General features: G+C 34.5%; 1 protein-coding gene across 1 annotated transcript in view; it reads left to right on the top strand.

The window, feature by feature from the left end:
• Window positions 1–22,765, top strand: part of LOC135957487 (zinc finger CCCH domain-containing protein 18) — a 119,854-nt gene that overhangs the window by 85,937 nt on the left and 11,152 nt on the right. The window contains exon 4 of the mRNA XM_065508235.1: window positions 19,060–19,594. Within this exon, the coding sequence (XP_065364307.1) occupies window positions 19,060–19,594 (535 nt within the window). The remainder of the gene's footprint in view (window positions 1–19,059; window positions 19,595–22,765) is intronic.

The following is a 22,765-nucleotide window of genomic DNA, read 5'->3' as shown; positions in this document are numbered from 1 at the left end:
ATAATTATTTAGTTGCAAAATTTTTACAAAAACTGAAAAATTTAATTTTTTTTTTGAATTTTTGCGAAAATACAGTTTGTGGGTCATTTTGTCCGAAAGGAGTTATAGGGTTAATTTCCAAAAGCTTTTTATTACGTTTTCCGATTTGCCTCAAATTTTTAGCACTTAACGTTTAGACCTAGTGTCACAATATTCCACACAGTACTCTTTGAAATCTAAAAAATAAAAATCGGCTATCACCGTAACATAGGTTAGGTTTGGAAGGGTGTACACTGAGTGTACTTCCACCCAGAGACCTTGAGGTCCATTGTGATTCCCTTCAATAGAGATAGATATAGATGAAGATGATAGCATTAGAGTAAGCAAAAAGAAGTCCAAAATTCCGTCTGATAAAAAGAAGAAAAAAGAAAGGAAAGATAAGTCTTTTTACGGATTTGGACCTGCCGTAGAACGTCCCTTAAATAGCCACCCTATTCCCTTAATGAAACCCAGTATGTTGCTTAGTTTGCAGCCAGCAACACTACCAAGTTCGTCCAGAAATCTATTTCCTAGCCATTTAAGTCTGTGACCCTATAGCATAGGGCATATGCACATAATGTGCTCTACTGTCTCTATCTCCTCTGCATCCCCACATACTCTACAGAAGTCCTGTGTGCCAATATCCCATTTTCCCTTAAAGGCTCCAATTGAGCAATGACCGGTTATCACTCCTACTAGAATCCTGAGATTGTACCTATCCAACTCTAACAGTGTTCCAGTCGCGTTCGCATTCAGTCTTGGCCATAAGGCCCTGGACACTTTGCAATCTGTTCTACTGCACCAGGATTGATTCGTGCAGTCCCGGAATCTTTCGTAGATTACCCTGTAGTAGTGACAAATGGGTGGTCTAACAGCCCGTTCCCTAGTGTCATGGTCCAGATCAGAACCATGTCTAGCAAGTTCATCTGCTACCTCGTTACCCTGTATATCACAGTGCCCTGGAACCCAACACAATCTCACTGAGTAGTGTACCAATAGCTCCTCCAGAGCTCTCCTACAGTCCTCTACTAGGTTGGAGTGTACTAAATGACATTCCAAGGCCTTCAGTGCCGCCTGACTGTCCACATATATTGTCACTACAGCCCCCCTATTGATGTGTGTCCCTATCAACTCTGTGGCTTTCCAGATCGCGAAGATCTCTGCCTGGAAGACGCTACACTCGTTAGAGAGTCTATATGAGCGCTTGATGTCTTGGTCGACCAAATAAACCCCGGCCCCTGTACCAGAATCCATTTTGGAACCGTCTGTGAAAACTCCGCACCCATCAAACAGTTGATCGGATCCAGCCCACTTATCCCTAGTGGGGAATTCTACTGGGGGTGAAGCACCAAAGCTGAAGGTCGCGACCTTATAGTCAGAGATTCCAGATGGAATAATGCCCTGACTAACAAGACCTGCTTCATACAGTATCATAGTGTGTCCTATCCGCAAGAGTTTCACCAAGGAAGACTCCGATAGTCTGAGTAAGTTCCTTGCTGCCACACTTTCAACATATATCTCAATGGGTAGTAGGTTCAGGATTATATTCAACGCCGCCTGCGGGGTGCTGCCTAAGGCACCTGTGATACCCAGACATGCACATCTTTGTGCCTTGTTGAGTATAGCCCTGTAGCTACGTTTCCTCATTGCCTCCCACCACACTGTGCAGCCATAAGTAATAATAGGTCTAACAACAGAAGTGTAGATCCAATTAACCATACTAGGTCGCAAGCCCCAGTTTTTGCCAATTGAGTTCCTACATGTATAGTAGGCATTAAGGCCCCTTTTCAATCTTTCCTGCGAATTTATTTTCCATGACAGTTTATTGTCAAGGAAGGTTCCTAAATACTTAGCTCCCCCTGATAAACTCAGCTCAACGCCGTCTAGTTTCGGCAATTTGAAGTTCTCTACCTTATACTTGTCTTTGATGGGTTTACACCCAGCCCGTTAGTCTTTGCCCAGGATGAGAGATCGCCAAGCGACTCCTGCATGATGTCACTGATAGTTGAGAGAAATTTTCCCTTAATCAGGATCACCACGTCATCCGCATAGGCGACTATCTTCCTACCCTTAGATTCGAAGGTCCTGAGAATAGGATTAACCGCCAGTAACCACAGCAGAGGAGAAAGAACTCCACCTTGTGGTGTACCTCTGGTAACCCGTCTTCTGATCACATCGTCCCCTAGGGTTGAGTTGATAATCCTGCTTTCCAGCATTAAGATTATCCAACTCACTAGAAAGTCGTTGACCCCAAGTTCTACTAACGAGTTCCTAATTGCCTCTGTCCTGATGTTGTTAAAGGCACCTTCTATATCAAGAAACGCAGCTAAAGTATATTCCCTATGCTTCAGACTGTGCTCTATACAACCGACCACTTCATGAAGCGCACTCTCAACGGACTTACCCTTGAGGTAGGCATGTTGAGCGTTGCTAATGAGATGGGTATCTATATTGCTCCTTAGATGTAGATCTATCAGTCGTTCTAATGTCTTTAAAAGAAAAGACGATAGGCTAATAGGTCTAAAATCCTTTGGTTTCGAGTGGCTGGCCTTACCGGCCTTAGGTATGAAAACAACCTTGACCTCTCTCCACCCACGCGGCAGATACCTCCTACTGAGACAGGCCTTGAAGATATCCGCCAAAAGGAATAATGCCGTATCCGGGATATTACACAGCATCGCCGGAAATACTCCATCCGACCCGGTGCTTTATACGGGTCGAAAGATTTTACTAGTTTTTCTACAGACTAGTTTTTCCCTAGTGACTATTCCCTCAATTTGTCTAGAGTCATGACTAGTTCCCTCAGGCATGTTAGCCCCCTGATCGTCAGCCCTAGTGCCTATACCTTCACAACCAGGAAAGTGTGTTTCCATAAGCAGGGAGAGTGTTTCCGAGCTAGATTCCGTCCATGAGTTATCAGCTTTTGAATATACCCTATGACCTTTGAGTCTTTGGATAAAATTCTCCGAAATCTTGACATCTCATTGACGCTATCAACGGATTCACAATAATTCCTCCATGAAGTCCGCTTCGCTCTTTTCAGATCTCCCTTGTATTTATTGAAGCACTCCTTGTAGTTGTTCCAGTCTCCTTGTAATCCTGTGAGCTTTGCCCTATTAAAAGATTTCCTAACCGTCGACCTCTGAACTTGAAGTTCCTTAGTCCACAATTTTGGCTGTTTACGCCTACCGGGAAATTTCATTGGGCATGATGACTCATAGCTCTCATTTAATAAACGGGTGAAATTGTTCACCGTTATTTCCAAATTGGGTGGTATCAGTTCACATAAAGTAAACTGTTCAAACCCAGAACGTACCTTGTCATAAAAGGTTCCCCAATTTGTCCGCCTAGGATCCCTAAATGGTACCCTTAAGGACGAGTTGAAGTTCAAGGTGAAGGTGATCCTAATATGATCCGAAAAGGAACAGTCCGTGGATACCCTCCAATCTCTAACGAAATTATCATCTTGGTTCGTCAAGGTCATGTCTATAACCGCCTGCCTATCTTTGTTCCTAAACGTGGGCATGTTGCCCTTGTTACAGATAACTAGATTATTGACAGTTATGAAATCATAGACGCACTCACCTCTTTTATTGATGTCAGCACTGCCCCATTGGCTGTGATGAGCATTTGCATCACATCCCATAACCAGGATAGCACCTCTCCTTTTTGTGTACGCCGTTAGCTCCAACACCTTATTGCCTGGTGGATCTACTGCATCATACGGCATGTACACCGAAGCCAAAGTCAGCGTCCGCTCACCCCTGGTTTCCCTATTCACAACAGTGATGTCACCGCACCTAAAGGAATGAGAAATTATTAGTTTGAGTTCTCTCCTTGCCAGGATACACGTTCTTACCTTGTCCTCAGTGGACGGGATAAATAACGTGTATCCCGCTATCCCTAACCCGCAAACCTTATTTTGGTTAATCCAAGGTTCTTGGATCAGGGCCACGTCGGTCTGGGATTTGGTGAGAAAGTTTGCCAATTATGTTGAGGACGCTTCACAATGATGCAGGTTTATCTGCACCACTAGCAGCCTCTTTGGTAGTGTCATGTTTCGAGTACCGAAACCTGACAGTGCCAAAACCAAAATTGACAACCCCTTTCACCTTGTCCAAAATCTCGAGGGATTTACGATCCACTGCGAACCGGAAATCCCTCCCGTTGTTCTCCTTACACACCATAGAGGCTACCGCCTTCCATTGGTCTATAGGGAGATCAACATTCTGTTTTTTCAACAGTGCCAATATGGTTTCCACCGGTCTTACGGGTGGAGGAATCCATACTGTCACTATTGACCTTAATGGTAGTTCTGAAGCGCGTATCACTTCAAGTTTTAAGGCTGGATTAAAGTCGCCAAGTTTCCCAACTACGGTCCTTAAGAATTCAAATGAATTTTTATTTCCGCAGTTTATGACCTTGACTCCCTTAGCCCAGTCAGCACCTTTAAAGGATACGTCTTCAGAGCTACCACTATGGAAAGCCATCTCGTAAAGCCAACCGTAACATACATATGCGGAAATATTTTATATATGAACATTTTTTTTTTTACAGAGAAGTAACACTCAAGCAATTAATATGCCTATATATAAATGTGTTACTTTCTTTGGAAAGGGGATAGAGTGTAGAGGAAAAGGTGGTGAAAGGAGGAGAAAAGCTTTTTTTTAATTAACAACTCTGCAATTGCCCGTTATGTTTGTTATTAGTGCAGGTTGTAGCGCCTCTGGTGTGAGATGGCGCCTTAGTCAAGTCTACAACCTTTATTTAATTATTTTACTTCGGTGGCGTTTTAATGTTATACCACCGAAGGAGGGCGCTGTGATAAATATTAGTTATTAGTAAACTAATAATTATTATAAACTGATGTTGTTGATTGGCAGCGGCCTGGAATCAAACCCAGGCCACAAATACCATATCATGCTTAATGATCAAACGCGCTAACCAATTAAGCCGCAGCACCCACGCTTTTTTTTCGCTTTAAATATGTTCAACTTCGTACAATTTCGTATGGGTTGGCAGTTTACATTTAGCATCTTCCATATTTCCATTGTTGGTATTTTCTACTGCGCATATTGTTGGAAATTTATAGTTTGATGTTTTTGTAGTAATTTTTATACCCTACACCACCATAGTGGGGAGGGTATAATGCGTTTGTGCAGATGTTTGTAACGCCCAAAAATGAAATCGGTTTATTATTTCACCTAGCCCCCATACAAATGTCCTTCCGAAATTGGACTTTATCGGTCATAAATGTTTAATTTATATAGAGTGGTGGCCAGGTAATTAAGACAAAAGTTGTTTGCTAAATTCCATGTGATTGTAAATTTTTTCAAATATTTCCACAAATATGTATGCATGAGGACTGTTTTAAAACACAAGTGTGTTTTATTCAACTGTGTTCATTCATATTCACCACGGACACATACGATTTTTCTTCAACTTGACCAAATTTTTTTTTTTTTTTAAATAAACATATTTTCTAACACTTATATCATTTTTATTATAAAATATTCGGACCAAATTTGGTATTTTTAGTTCCATTAGTTTCGGTCATATCATGTTATTAACAGCGGAAGTTCCCTGAGGTGAGTCAACGTATTTCTGCATATCTTTGTCAATATATGTTGTTTCGATTTTTCCAAAAATTTTTGAGAAACTAGAAATAATAATAAATTTCATACCCTTAGGTCCTTTTGTTTTGGCTCTATCGCACTTAAAATTCAGTTGATGTGAAAAAATTTAAGTATTTGTCTTAAATAGCTGGCCACCACTGTATGTATCTCCACAAATTCCGCTCCAAATAAGTTTTAAATATACAGAATTCTTGTCATCAAATTTTGTTACGATCGGTCCATAATTAGTCATAGCTCCCATATAGACCCGCTTCTAAAAATTACTTTAACGTGCATAAATTTTTTTTGATCTGGCATCACCATTAGTTAATGGTTGTGATTTTGGTTAGCTAAGCAAATATAATAAATGTTTTAATTGTAATATTAAAATTCAAAGTAGATTGCATTATAATAATTTTGTTACTATTAAAAGTGCATTGGTGAATTCGAGTTTATTTAATTTTGGTTAAATATCTATTAAATACTTGTTGAAGAATACTTCGTCGTGTTGCTGTTTTGCGGCAGTTTTGTTTGCTGGTGGCCTTTTTTTGTATGCTTTTGCAATAATATATATTTGCGTTCCTTGATTATTCACCATACAATTGATCCATAATGCCGGGAAAGAAGGAGTGTTTTTTGTGTACCTGCAACAAGAATGTTACTAAAATGGATGTTACCTTTGTGGACGTTTTTTTTCATATAAACTGTGTAAATGTGACAACTGATCAGTAAATGTCAAAACTGAAAAGTTTTCCACTACATTTGTGATTTTTGCAGTACAAAACCAAATGACAAAAGCTCAACTAATTTGTCCATGTCTTCTGGTGATATACAGCAAGAATTACACAATATATCCATGGATATTGGAATACAGTTTGAGGAGCACAATCGCATTTTTGAAAAGCAAGTTTATGCCAGCATCGTAGCTCTTGAACAAAAAATTATTGAGTTGTTTGATAAATTTCGTGCAGAACAACAGGTTGTTAGGAGGTTCGAGCAAATAAAACACGTCTTGATTGCACGATTGATTGCGTTTTAATAACTATAGATAAACTAAACATATATATAACTCGTCCTCGAGTTCATTGTCCACTGGGTATCATTCAGAGTCATCCTCATAAGCATCATCAACATCTGGGTATAAGGCACACCAGGGCTTCATCTTGTCGCTACTAGCAATTGTTGAAAACTTCCGTTGGTTACGCTGAGCATCATCAACATCTTCTATGACATATCGATCATATCTAAGGACCTTTTTAATGATGTAAGGACCCTTATATTTTACCTCTAGTTTCCTAGATGCACCAGTACTTGGAATAGCACTTTCCAGCAAAATAAAATCACCTTCCTCATATTTGTGAGGAGTCTTATGTTTAGAGTCAAACCTGGTTTTCCAGATTTTTCTGGCATCTTCAATATTCTGGATAGCATCGTTACGTTTCGCACTAGTTAAAGATGTATCAGGCTCATCTTTTACGTCTTGAACTGCTGCTAAGATTTTATTGCCAGTAATATCACGAATAGGAAAATCGAAGACTAAATCAATCGGTGCATATTTCGTAGTACTATTAACGTTCATATTTAAAGTCCACTGTAGATTTCGCATTATCATATCCCAATCCTTTGTCTCGTTAACTGTTGACTTCAGATACGATAGTATAGAACTATTGACCCGTTCTGCAAGTCCATTTGCCCTTGGTGTTCGAACTGCTACCTTTATATGTTGGACGTTGTTGTCCACACAATAATTTTCAAAATTTGCTGAAGTGATTGCAGTTCCACGATCAGTCACTAATACCCTTGGCATACCAAAATATGAGGTTAACTGGTCCAAAGCATCCAGCACAGGTTTAGTCTTAGTTGATTTCACAGGACATAAAACAACATAACGTGTCAAAGCATCCACTATCACCAAGAGATGTTCTTTACCTCGTCGACTTTTTACGAATGGACCAGGGTGGTCCATATGCATGACCTCAAACGGTATCCTCGGTATATCCATACCATACAGCTCACATTCCTTTCGATTTGGTTCCTTACAATAACAACATTCTACGCATGACTTTAGATAATTTTTCACAAAATTCCTCATCCGGGGAAACCAAAAATGTTTCGATAATCTTCTCAAAGTATTTTCCAAAGCTGGATGACCTACGTCATCATGACACAATTTCACAATACGCCATCTTAAACCCTTAGGTACAACCAACATTAATGTATCGCCATCACCCTTTCGGAACAAACGGTTCTTCTTCATCACATAATCATTTCCATATTGCTGTTGTCGACTAGACTGCTCGTTACCATTAATAACATCAATTATTTCCCTTAGATTTTCATCATCGCGTTGCATCATATATACCCAGTCATCCGCAGATGGTTTTATCAGCATTATTTTCTCACCAACATCTTGAACATTTGCAACACTTTCATCAACTCCTATGGGGGCTCTACACAAGGCATCGACATGAGACATCCTACTACCCTCGCGATGTATTATTTGATGATCGTACTCCATCAATTTTAAAAACCAACGTGCAACTCTCGGTATCAATGGTTTTGATAATTTCAAATTGTATATTGCTGAGCAATCAGTTACGATCACAAATTGTTTTCCAAGTAAATACATTCGGAAACGTTAACAAGCTTCAACTACGGCGAGCACCTCTAATTCATATGCATGGTATTTTCGTTCAGCATCATTACATAAACGGCTGAAATAAGCGATTGGCCTCAACTCATTCTGCCCATTACGTTGTAGTAAAATACCAGCTGTGCCATGTATCTGTAATCTGTTATTCGTGTTCCTTGTTTACATCATAGATATCCAAAAGCGGTTCACTTGTTAATAATCGAATTAATTTTTCATATGATCCTTGGCACTCATCATTCCACAAAAGTTCCACATTCTTCCTTGTTAAAAGAGTTAAGGGTGCAGCTATTAGTGCATAATTTTCAATAAATCTACGGAAATATCCAGTTAAACAAATAAATCGTCTTATTTCCGTCACATTTTTTGGAACAGGAAAATTCTTCACTGCCAATGTATTAATTCTACCAGGCTGTAGACCATTTTCATTTAATTCATGACCTAAAAATGTGACTTCATTCATCAGAAATGAACATTTCGACAACCGAAGAGTTAGGCCATGATTGTGAATAACTTTTAAAAATGTTTCCAATTTCGCCAAGCTCTCATCAACAGAATCGGATGCAATGATAACCTCGTCCACATAACTTACGACTTGATCCTTAATAGACATCATTTGCTGAAACGTACATGGGGCATTTTTCAGCCCAAATGGCATCTATTGTACTCGAAATGACCATTATGCGTTACGAAAGCTGTATATTGTTTCGATTCGTCAGACATTGGAATCTGATAATAACCAGACATGAGATCCAAAATAGTAAAGTACTTCTTACCAGCTAGAGTCTGCAAAACACCTTCAACATTTGGCATAGGCCACGGCTGTTTCTCCGTAATTGAGTTCAATTCACGATAATCGATCTTCACCATTTTGTTTCGGAACAATAACGATTCAGATGGACGAATTATTTCCGTTTCTAATAGTTCATTGATTATTTTCTCGACCGTTTTCTGTTTCTGTTTCGGAATTGGAATATTATACGGTTTTCTCGACACAGGCTTATTAGAATCCACTTTAATATCCATTTCAACCACATTACATTTACCGATTTCGTTTAAATTTTCTGCAAAACACGACGAATATTCCCTGAGCAGATCCTGTTATTTGCATTTTTCACCCTCGTAGAGCAATTCGTTAACATTCAATTCCTCACCTTTTAATGCAATTACACTACACTTTCCGTTTTCCATAATTACACGATTTTTCGACAAAATGTCTCTCCCGATAACAATATCATATTGCATTATCTCATCGTCAACTATTAAAAGTGTGGCTTCAATACATAAATCATCAATTTTCAAATTGGTTTGGAGTTTACCACGACACACGTACTCCCCACCTGCGAACCCGTATAGTTTTTCATTACAATTCTCGATCGGTCCATTACATTTTAACCAAACACGTTTAGCCACCTATGATTTGCCACTACCGGAATCTATAAATGCCTTATATTTGTCGTTATCGATTTCCACTTCCTTAAAAATTTCTTTGTCCTTCACACTATCATTTCGTTCTTTGATCAAATTAAACGTCTTCGAAGGACATTTATCCGTTTCATGATAATTTGTGTTACACTTTCGACAGTATATTTTCCTATCATTCTTATTACAGTTTTTAGCGATATGATCACGTTCGCGACACTTGAAACAGAGCGGACCGATTTTTGTTTTTTCATCATTTTCACTTGTAACTGTTTTAATTGTATTAGATTTACCATTGTCGGTATTCTTATAAAATGTTTTCCGCGATTGTTCATTATGATTATTTATTTTACGTTCATCGAAAATATTACTTAATGTTGCAAACAATTCCGTACACGATTTAAAGTTCATTGCGGTTAACGTTTTTCTTAAATCTGCATCACTTAATCCATTGATAATGTATTTTATAATGCCACAATCTTCAATTGCACCGCGACGACCAATTGCCAACATTCGATAATAGTATTCGATAATCGATTCATTTCTATTCATACGCGAATTCATCATCTCTATGTGAGAATCAGCAGAATTTGTTACACACGGAAAATCTGCAATAAACGCTGCGACAAAATCTGACCGGCTACGAAAACGTTTTGTGAGTCAACCCACATTTTAGCAACACCTTTTAAGTTGCTCTGTACAGCAAATAAAACTATAGACTCCTTCCAACCATAGCCGTGTATCAATTGTTCCACTCGCTCAATAAATTTTGTAGACGAAATATTATTTTTACATGGATCAAATTCTGGCAACATTTTCATGATATCGCTCACTCTATGTTCTGCGTTAAAATTCAAATTGTGGTGGTGTTCATTATCACGCTGCGAAGAAAACAGATTCTGTTCATCACCAACACATGCAAAGTTTTGCGTACTTGTATACGTCGGCGCATCATTTGAATTTACCGGAAAAATGCATTCACGATTATGCATGGTTGTTACTGGTACATATTCAGCAAAATGTAAACTGTTGCTATTTGACGTCGCATGTTGATTCACCGAATTTAAAACAACGCTTGTTGCGATTGGCTGATTATTTGTTGTTGTGAAATTTGTCTGTGCATGTCCGTACGTAACAGACGTTGGTGCCACAGAAAATGCTACTGAATTTTGGGTACATGTATTAGTGCGTTCAACCATTTGTGACAGAATTCTTTTCCATAGACCCAATTCAGATGGAGTGCAACCACTGCATCCATAAGACAATTCATATTCCTTTGCATTTCTGCGATTTGTAAGTTTTCTGTAGGTTGTACAGCATCGTCGTCAAAACCATAAAATGTTTCCTCTGAGCCAGAAGCACTTTCAACAAAATTAGGATTTTCCTCTTCAAACTGTTGTAACCTGGCCACTTACTCTGCCTTGTTACCCGTCATCCGCAATCCACGATTTTCAGCTCCACAACGGATAAATCCATTTTATTTTTCACACGACCGACGCTTCTAGAAATTTGGCGACACACGCTTTTCTATTTTAATAAACTTTGCGACACACGCTTTTATTAAAAGAATATTCTCTTCCTCAAACAATTCACGACACACGCGATTGTTCCTTTTTCCAGGAAAAGCTACGTAATCCCACTTCTGAATTTGTTAGGAGGTTCGAGCAAATAAAACACGTCTTATCCGATTGATTGCGTTTTAATAACTATAGATAAACTAAACATATAAAAGGGAATTCACCAATTATCAAGATAAACATGGCGTTGCCAGATTAATAATAATGTATATGTCAAGATAATTCAAAGAGTAATTTCAAAAATAATATAACGTGACAAGGTGAAGTTTGATAAACTTAGCAATGAGCGATGTTTTGGTAATATGATTACCCAGGATAGTGCTGCAATTTATAAACGTCTTGATGATTTGGAGTTATACAACAGTATTCTTCAAAGAAGGCTTAACAGAACTGATATAATAGTAAAAGGGTTGCCAAAAAATATAAAAAACTTGAGAGTTCCAATATTTAAAATTGCCTCTCTTTGTGGTCTATCAATCTCGCATGCTGATTTGGAACATTGTGCTTATATAAATAATGGTAGAGCAGTTTTGGTGAAATTAAACTCTGTTCAACAGCGCGACCAAATTATGATGAGGTTTTCCAAAAAGCGGTTTATTTTGCTTAAGGATGTTATTGGTGGTGACATAACATCTAAAATTTTCCTGTCTGACCATTTGACTCCTGAGGCGTCCAAACTATTGTCAGTTTGCAGGGATCTTTGTACAGAGAATAAAATTCTCAAGTACAAATTTATAAATACGGATGTACCTAAAGTAAGAGTTGTGTTGCCTAATAATAAACAAAGAGTATTAAACACGGAACAATGTATTGTTTTGCGTGATGAAGTCACAAATGTGAATGACCGTGTGTATAGTGAACAAAATGCCGAAAATGATAATATTGTATTGCCTTCAGTAAACTTGAGTGCATCTTCTGCTGCTGATTGTCGTTCACCTGGTGGTGTAGTACTTCTTGATAATAATGTGAACCTGATTTAATTATGTTTTTTAATTTTTTGTTTGCATAATCTATTATCTTATTTTTATACCAATGTACCTTTAATTTATGATTTTTTAACTGTTTAAATTATTTGTCTTATATTATTGATCAGCCTTTATATAATTATTTGTATTTATATTAATTTTTTCACTCTTGGTGTAGTGTCATACCTATGTTGACATTATTGATAATGCTTTTGTTCAATAACTAATAATTGTTTCTGGTAATTATTTTATTGCAACAGTTTTCCAGTGTGAAATGTAACAGCTTCCACTTTTATAGAAATATAAATGTGGTATAGAATATGCATTTATTTACTTTAATTTGTTATTTTTTTAACGGTCTACCGTTAATTGATTTGTTTCCTATTTGACTCAATAATTTTCCGATTATTCAGTTTGCTCATGGCATATGTATTGTTAGCATGACTGGATTATCAATATACTACTAAGAGTGAAATTGTTATTGTAATACATTTGTTTATTATTCATTTTTTATACGATGGCTTTTTTAAGCTTTTTCTCTCTGTTATGGCTTTGATGGTTCTTTGGGGTAGAAGTTACCTAATTGAACTAGATGGGTGGATTTTTAAATGTGTTTGGTGTTAGTGAAACGTGGTTGAAAGATTCAGTTTCTGTCGGTGTTGTTGATATTCCTGGATATGTTTGTCATAGGAATGATAGAGTTTCTGGGAGAGGTGTTGGTGTTGCTCTCTATGTTTCTAATGCTATTAGGCATAAAGTAGTTTATAGGAGGAGGGATTTTGGTGTTGTTGAGTGTTTGTTCGTTGAACTTTATTTTAGCGAATTGTCAGATTTGTTTGTCCAATATTCACACATTTTTGTTATGGGTGATTTTAATAATAATTTATTTTATCCCATTAAGTCCATGAGAGTGCGTAGTATATGTGGTAGAATGGGTCTTGCTACAATTCACATTTCGATGCCTACACATTATGATATACGTTACAATTCAACTTCTTTGTTTGTACAGGTATAACGCGTCATTCATTTATTTTGCTTTATATTAGGGTTTCACAGTTGAACACTGAGCGATATTTTCAGTATTATGATTATAATGCGGTTAATATTGATTCTATTGTAGGTATGATATCTGAATGCAATTTTGATGATATGTATTTGACGGGCATTGTGGATGAGCAGTTATTTATACTGAATAACAATATGCAGTTATTGCATTCTCTTGTCCCATTAAAACGTAGAAGGATCCTTACCCAAGTTGATGATTGGATTAATAATCCAGAGATTAAATGTCAGGTATCACTTAGGGATAGAATAGAACTGATGAGAATTGGAGGGTGTTTTGTCGGTATAGAAATAGGGCAAAATTAGTTATTAGGAGATATAAGAAAATAGCACATAGCTTGATCTTTGCTGATAGGACAGTAAATTTGGTCGATTCTAAATAGGAATGGAGTTGAACGTTGTCCGGATAATTTTGAGTGTGCTGATCCTGAGAGTTTAAATAATGCCTTCTCCTCTAATCAATCTCAGGATGGTGTTGGCCTTATTGACATTTCTGATATTCCTAGTGGTGGCTTTTCATTTCGAACAGTGGATTTGTTTGAGATGTTTGCAGCTTTTGATTTGATTAAATCTAAGGCTGTTGGTTATGATGGCTTTTCTCTTAGGTTTATTGGATTATTGATGCCGATGATTGGTAATTATATATTGCACTTGGTTAATACAATTTTAACGACTTCAAATTTCCCATTGTTGTGGAAGGTTGCAAAAATTGTTCCTATTACGAAGAATAGCGGTATGTCTGGCATTGATGATTTAAGGCCTATTTCTATATTGCCTATTTTGTCTAAAATGGTTGAGCATCTTATTAAGATTCAACTTGTTAGGCATATTGATAATAATGAACATCTGCATGATTGTCAATTAGGTTTTAGATGCAATAGAAGTACAACTTTTCTGCTGATTGGTCTGACTGACAACATTAGAAAAAATATTTCTAGTAAGGGTGTTTGTGATTTGCTTTCTTTAGACTTGACTAAGGCTTTTGATAGGGTAAATCATTCACTATTAGTTTATAAACTGTGTAGGTATTTCGGATTTTCTAGTTCTGCATGTAAATTGATAGCTTCTTATCTTGCGGATAGAAGGCAGTATGTTTCAAGCGGTGGTTATAGTTCGGGAATGCTTCCCGTTTTTAGTGGTGTGCCTCAAGGATCTGTACTTAGGCCTTTACTTTTTATTATGTTTGATCTTTTTACTACAGTATCTAGCAGTATATGCCTGCCATTTTCGTATGCTGATGATGTGCAACTTTTGTTTAAAGGTGATTCATTATTTCCTGATGTCTTGCAGGGATATGATTGATTATACTGTTGGATTGTTATGTAGCTGGATGTTTGAGAATGGTCTTTCTGTTAATGTCAATAAAACTAAAGCAATGCTATTTGGTGATAGCGGTGGTAATAACTTTTCTGTTGCCTTGAATGGTGATTTAATTGAATTTGTTGATAAACTTAAGTGTCTTGGTCTTATTATTGATACAAAATTGAGCTTTGAAAGTCACATTAATTCAATAGTTTCTAGGGTTAGTTTTACTCTGCGTAAACTATATACTTTAGATTTGGTTTTACCTTTTCACATTAAAAAACGCATTGTTCATGGTTTAATTATGCCAATATTTTTATATGCCTTGGAAGTGTATTCTGGTACATTGGGTTACGTAATTAAGAAGCTAAGACTTGCATTCAATAGAGTTATAAGGTATCTTTACTCTCTTAAATTGCGGCAGCATGTCTCACATTATGTTTCGAAATTCTTGGGTATGTCTTTTGTTGATTTTCTTAAATTTAGAAGTTTATTGTATTTTTATAAGGCTTACAAGGTAAAAGCGCCGGTATATTTGATTGATTTATTTGAATTCGGAAGATCTAGTAGAAATATGCAGTTGAAAATTCCGATGTTAACACCAGTATTGGAACGTTCATTTTTTGTAGGGTAGCAAAGACTTTTTAATAATTTGCCGGCATCATTGAAGACATTTGATTTCTCTGTTGACTCTTACAGAAAGAAGCTATATCAGACGTTAGTCTAAATAACTTTTCCCTGTAGTTGTTGGTATGGGAATTTGGTGTCTTTGGTGGAGTTGGTAAATTATTTTTTTAAGATTGCTATTTTTGCAGAAAGTGAATGCTAACTTTAATGGGTTGTTATGGAATTGTTTATCTGCTTGTTCTACGATAATCTTCTGAAGTGTCATGAATTTTAATTTGGTATGAGTTATTTGCTATTTGTAAGTCTTATAATTGTATGTGACGTTTCTAATTTTTACAAATTGCGAAAGAATAATCTACGGATTTTTGATGCATGTTATGTGGGATATGTTCTGGAGTTTAAGTTGAGTATTGTGTTCTTGATATTTTGTTGTATTCAGGTCTTATTTTCTTCTTGCTGTTCTCCATTTTACTGCAGTGTACTTTTTAGGATTGTGTGTTGGTGTAATTAAGTATGTATAATTTTTTTTTAATGATGGGTACTAATTTATACTGGAGTATATGGTTTCTAGTTTGTAAATTTGCCTTGTTTTTATGATTTGTTTCCAAACACTTATATTTATTTACTAATTTCTTTTGATTGCTGCTTGATGTGATTTGAGGGTGGTTAACTACTACTACTCTGTATGTATGTTGGTTTGTTTTTTTTTTTTGCATTAATGAAGGATAATTTGCAGTATCTAGCTATGTCATAATTTGGAGTATAATAATTGTGTTCTGTTTATTATTGAGTAATATTGTTTTGCTGATAAACATTTGCTTTGTGGTGTTTGTTAAAGTTTATGGCCGATGCATATTGTTTGATGGTGTTTTAAAATCATTTAAATATAGCATATATAAGAGGTAGATCCAGTACGCATTGATGTGGAGTACCTAATGTATGATAGTTAATCTGGATATAGCTCCTGCTTACACGTGTTGTGTTTTTCTGGGGATATGAACATGTTTGACTTGTGGTGCTAAATGATTGATATATTCTATTACAGTTCTTTTTTTAATAGTGATTGCTTTTTCCTATTTATAGTTTTTTCCAGTTCTAATGTTAGTATAAAACATTGACTCTTGTGGATCATAATTCTTTTTGTTTTGATTCAGTTTGATGTAGTTGCTGTTTCTATGCTGCCTAAATCATCTTTGCTACTACTGCTGTTTCTCCAAATATGTGAGAATTTTTTTTTTGTAGTTCTTTGTTGGACTTTTGGTTGACCTTGTGTATTATCGATTTACTGAATATTGGTATTGATATTTTGATGAGCTTAGGATTTTAATTATTATTTCTGGTGGCATTTGACTTTTTCTTTGAGGATGCTGTAAATATGTTATAAAGTTCTACTATTTTGGGTGAGAAGCTATTACTTATGCTGGTAATAATGGTATTACTGTCTTTAGTTTATGTTTTGAGTATTGTTTGTATATTTGGAGCTGGTACACTTGAAATTATCTGTTTTGCCTTCAGCTCTATTATTGTTTATAATTGCATTGAGTTGCTTATTGCCTTGTTGATATTTTTGATCGTATTCACATAATTTTCTAATGTCTATACTGTTCTTCAGTTGTCAGTTCTATTGTTTGGGTTGTATCTCATTTTCATTTTATCTATTTTGAACGTGATATTTGGTCGCTGGATAATTTATCTAATACATATTAGCTTTTGATATTTTTGTGTAGAGTAGTTGGCAGTTTATGAGAGTCTGCCATGTTTGCAGATATGTAATTCACGTCACCACAATATTTTGTTATTGTGATTGTGTTTGTTTTTGCATTTACACAGGAGTATAAAATGGTGTTGTATTTATTTTCCTTGATGGGCCTGGGTTGTTTTTAGTGTTGTACTTTTTTATTTTTTTTTTCATTCTTAGTTGAACTCTAAGTTTTATTATACAATGAGTTTTGCTTGGTATAATTTGTGAGTTTTAGTCACAAATTCTGTTTATTGTTTTTTTCTTTCTCTCTCAACCACATTTTACTGAACCTAATGGTATTTTTGAATTTATTATTTAATACTTAATATGTATTCTCACTTTAATTTTGTTGGCTACAATTTTGTGAGGTTTTGTTTTTTGCAGTTTAAATGTCTTTATTATTATCTATTAATTTAATTGGTTATTGGCTGATCTCATTACTATTAGTTAATTTTCAAATTATATATTGATATGTTTTAATTTTATTATTTTATGTATAATCAAATTGTGCGTAGTATAATTGGAACCGATTATGGCCTATTGGCTAGGATTCTGTAATTGAATGAATAAAAAAAAATCCTTTAAAAATGTTGGTATACACAGAAAATTGAACATAGTTACCCAGCAAAAAAAAAACATGCAAAAGAAGTAGTAAATGCATGGGTGCCATTGATAATGAACTGGTTCTTTTTAGGTGAAACATGCATGATTTTAACATTAGCGTGTCATTGGCGAGCATGGGTTCGCATTTAGCTAAACTGACTAACATTAAAAACAGTGCTTAAAACCAATGAAAGTTCAGTGAATAGACTAGGTTTTTCTGCAACATTACCTCAAATGAGTGGATTAAACAAATAATAGTTGCATGAATCTAATACATATTTTCATTGGTGTACAATATTAATTCAATAATATGGTTTTTCTTAAAGAAAAAACTTCAAACATTCTATTAATAAAATATTTTTTAAATGTGAAATTGATATAAAAATTAGAAATCTAATAAAAAAATTAAACAAATACAAATTAAGTTTCATTAAAATTCCTTCAAACAGCGAATGCCCTTTTTAAAATCCGCTAAGTTTTCAACTTTTCTAACTTAAAGTTAAATAAATTTATTAACGAAAATGTTAATTTGAATGTTTATTGTAAGAAATAAAAAATAAAATACTCATCCATTTTAAATTCTAACAAATATCAAATTATAGTGAAATATCAATTTCTATATTACAGTTGAATGAGAGTATTGGATGTGATTTTTCATGGGTTGGGTTATGATAAATTTATTATAATTTAGAAAGATATTTAAAATGAATTTGAGTGAATAAGTACTAAAGAACTCATGAAAATATCCATTCTTCTTGAACAACTTAATTTTTTTTTTGCTGGGTAACTTTAATATAGGTATAAATCACACGACCTAATTTCACGGTAATCGGTCCATAATTGGTCATAGCTCCGTTATAAGGCCCACTTTCGAAAATCACTCAAAAATATAAATTATTGAAATTTTTAAAGAAAAATATTTTTGCTCTTTTACTTAGTGTAGGGTATTATATGGTCGGGTTTGACCGACCATACTTTCTTACTTGTTTTTTATATTCAACTATTTAATATCAAATATTTTTGTTGACTAAAAATATGAATATATGTATGTATTCCGGTACAAAATATTTTACAAATGATAAATATTAATTTTGTCTTAGCAGCAACATAAATTTTATTAAAAAAAAAATATTTTTAGAAAAACTGCAAAAAATATTTCTGCTTATATGGCATTTATTAATATATTTAGTTAGTATATTTTCAGTACTCTTTTAGTATAAATTTCATTTTTATTATGTAGAGTCAATTGTAAAAAAACGGTTAACTAATTGTTAAACCCTGATATTAAATAAATTTAAATGTGGAATAAAATTATTAATTATGTAATAAAGCAATGCCGTATTATTGGAAATATTTTCATTTGGAATATTATTTTCTCAAAAAGTTATACATTTGCATGCAAATCTCAGCCCTGATTATCATAATACCTTATTGTTATTATCAAAATGTTTATTTTAATTTAATTATGACTTTAAAGACTGCTCGACATCCTTTATATGCTGAACCAGTAGCAGATGTCTATAACGCTGGAGATCGTTATGGGCGTGGACCTCCATTGCCACATTACGATGAAGTTGATCCATATGGTCGATCTACTCGGTATAGAGAGCTTCCTCCTCATCGAATGCCGCAGTATGAAGATGAGAGGCGTGTTCGTCCGGCACGTGAGGTGATTGTACAAAGAGTTGAGCCTTTAGGTCGTGGCGATGACTGGAACGATCCTTGGATGCGTTCAAAGTCACCAAATGGCCGAGGAGGATCCCGTGACCACGGAGAAAAAAGGCGCAGAGAGCGACGCAGTTACAGCAGTAATTCATCTTATTCAAGTTCAAGCAGTTCTCAATCAGATTCTAGTTCCGACTCCAGTCGTTCTGTTAGCCCACGCAACCGGCACAGACGTCGATATAATAGCAGTTCACACAAAGCTTCTTCTCCTTCAGCAACACGTAGATCTAGCGGCCGAAATTTACGATCACTTACTCCTCCATCAAGAAGGCCAAGGGGATCCCCAAGTAAGTTTTTATTTTTAATTTTATTAACAAACCTACAGAAATCACGTTTCTTTTATAATGTTTATTGCAAGCATCATTTCTTGAATTAAATAATGATATGATGGATTTGAAAGCGAGTTACGTTATTAATAAGAATTCATCTATTTATAAAGGTATATATGTATTTAAGATTAGTTTTATATATTTACAGGTGACTTTGGATCGGGTAAATTTTGCTCACTAACTTTCATACCAATTGCCAACATTTTATAACAAAAGTTCTAAAAGTTTTCTTTTACTTCATGTTTAAATTTTATCATACATATTATTATCTATATATGTTGGGTCAAGTGAACCAACTTACGAAATCGATGTCTTCCGATCGGAATGAAATTTGCGCCAATGTTAAACTAAATTCGATTTTCGACTGTAGTCGAAATAGCTGATCGAACGAATTGTCATTTGGTATTATGGCGCACATTCGTTGCTTACAACTTTAGACCTGCATAAAATTAACGAAAATATTTCAATTAGTTGAAAAATTGAAAAATTCGATGCACAACGAAATTTTTGACAGCGATGCCAACTTATAATCAAAATTTGACATTTTGGCCAAACTTGTGTTTTCCCAAATAGGTTAGATAGCTATTTCTTGAATCTTTCTTTGATTTTGCAAAAAAAATCAAAAGTTTTATGTTTTGAGTTACAAAACATTTATTTTGAATGATATTGAACTTGCATCCCACTAAGCGACCAAAGAGGTCTTCAAGCGACCAAAGAGGTCTAAGCTTTCATTTTGAAAAAAAGTCAAAAATTTCGGAAAAAATATTTTTTTTTTTTAGAAAAATTGAAGAAATATTTATATAAACTATTTGGGACGCATTTTGCTATCACGCATTTACCTATTGTTCTTAGCATTTTGCCTATGTATTAGTGTAAATTTAAGGCTGTGTGTGGATTTTTTATTTGCACACACATTTACACTGCCCACAACAAATGTGAACAAATGTGTTTGCTATTGAATAAAAACATCAACGGATATTTTAGTGTATACACATCGTTACACTAAAATTCAAAGCAAATGTATTATTGTGTGCGTTTGGTTAACAATGGCTTATACACTATTGCTTTATTGAGGGGACGATTTAGGATCGTTTACATTAGAGTTTCGTGTTTGGTTTAAACAGAAGCTTTTTATGGATCAAACTCGAAAACCAAGGAAATTATTCTTCGATTTTCAGTTTTTTCTTTTTGATCTATTTTTAGCAGACAAATTTTGAACTTGAAAACAAACTAGTCACAATATTATCAGCCCAATTATGAATAAAAATTCCTCGTATATATTTGCTGTATATCTTTTAACTAGAGTTTCGTGTTCGATTTGAACCGAACCGCTGTTATTCAAGGCTTAAAATCGAAACCGACAATTATTCTTCGGTTTTTCCTTTTAATCTATTTTCAGTAGAAAAATTAAAAATCTAGAAATAAAAAACTAACTTTTTCATCCAATTTCTCTAAAAATCGATGTAAAAATATCTAAAAACTTCTTTAAATTTATTACACTAATTGATACAGATGTTAATAAGGAATGACAGAAACTCATTTAAAAATATTGATCATACGAGTATTTCCTGACAATTAAACGTCATTTGAAGTTTATTTATTTAATTTTCCCTTTTTTTAGATTCTAACTCGGTCAGGATCATATGTGTTTAATTTTCTGCCATTCGAAGAACAAAAAAATACTAATAGTTTTTGTTACCTCAGAAGCAGATCAGCCAACTATTATGTACTTATATAAGTAACATAATTTAATATAATAAAAAGTACCATAAGAAGATAAAGTACAAATTTTCCACACATGACCCCCGTCAAGTTTGAAATTTCAAAGTTCAAATTCAAAAAGTACAATTTTGAAGAACGAAAAAGTACTCCTTAGTTTGGTTTAGTTTTCCTTTTTTGGTATCATAATTCCATTGAGCCTCTTTTCTTGATTATTTATTTACTGAGAAGCATTTAATATATTAAAAAATACTATTAAAAGAAAAAATTACCAATTTTTTTATTTATTTTTTATTTATTTATTCATTTATGTAATATCAAGCCTTATAGGCCAAAATAACAATATTACAAGTAATAATACCTGAGATTCTTATAACTATTTTCAATTAATAAATTCAATAAAAATAAATTATCACTTTAGATTAAGGCTCCCCAGCCACATCAAAAAAAAATATGTATTAATAAATATCATAATTATATTTATTGTCCATCAGTAGCTATTAGTGAGTATTTAAAAAGTCTAATATTTTTAAACGAAAGGCATTGTTAGAACAAGAAAAAATACGTAACGTAATAGGCAAAAAGTTCCAGAGTCTTGCTATCCGCACAATAAAAGATTTTTCAAAAAAAGATGTTGAGATTCTAGGTAAATATATTTGGGGATTTCTAGTAGATCGCGTAAAAACAAAAGTTCTGCGGAACCGAGGAGGTTTGGCATTTTTTTTTATTTTTATTTATTTTTTATTTTATTTTTATTGATTTCAATACATAAAAGCCTTCTTGGCCAATTATACATGTATTGTTAGATTAATAACCATGTTATACAATAATAACATCATTAATTCAAATTTAAAATATAAAAACTTAATATAATAGTGTACAAATGGCTCCCCAGCCACACAAACTTATAAGTGCAAAAACTGCTTTGAAAATCCACCTGAATCTGATGATGATGATTCTTTTAAGCAAGAAATACGAAGAGAATTTGCAGATCTTAAAAAGTCACTTAAAGTCCACTCTGATGAAATGAAAAGTGAACAAGATAAAATCTCAGCAAAATTTGAATCTACTGTATATGAAATTCGTCAAGATCTGTCTAGTAATTTAAAAGAGATTAAGGATGAAGTTGCTAATTGTAAAAGCCAAATAGATTTAAACCAAATAAGCCTTAACAAAAAAATTCATGAACTGGAATTACAAAATCACTTACTTCATCTACGGCAAAATAGATCTGATATTATTATTACCGGATTATCTGATGACCTTATAAACCTTAATAAAACTATTGTGGCCTTGTGTGTTTATCTGAAAGTTGAAATTACCTCGGAAGATGTTATTAATGCTATTTACATCAAGAAGAAAACAGCAGTTCTTGTAAAGTTTCGTCATGTTTGCATTAGACTTGCCACC

The sequence above is a fragment of the Calliphora vicina genome, chromosome 4 (genome assembly GCF_958450345.1).
Source record: "Calliphora vicina chromosome 4, idCalVici1.1, whole genome shotgun sequence".
In the NCBI taxonomy this organism is placed as follows: domain Eukaryota; kingdom Metazoa; phylum Arthropoda; class Insecta; order Diptera; family Calliphoridae; genus Calliphora; species Calliphora vicina.
Note: the sequence above shows the minus strand (reverse complement) of the source record. Positions and strands in the feature narration are given on the sequence as shown.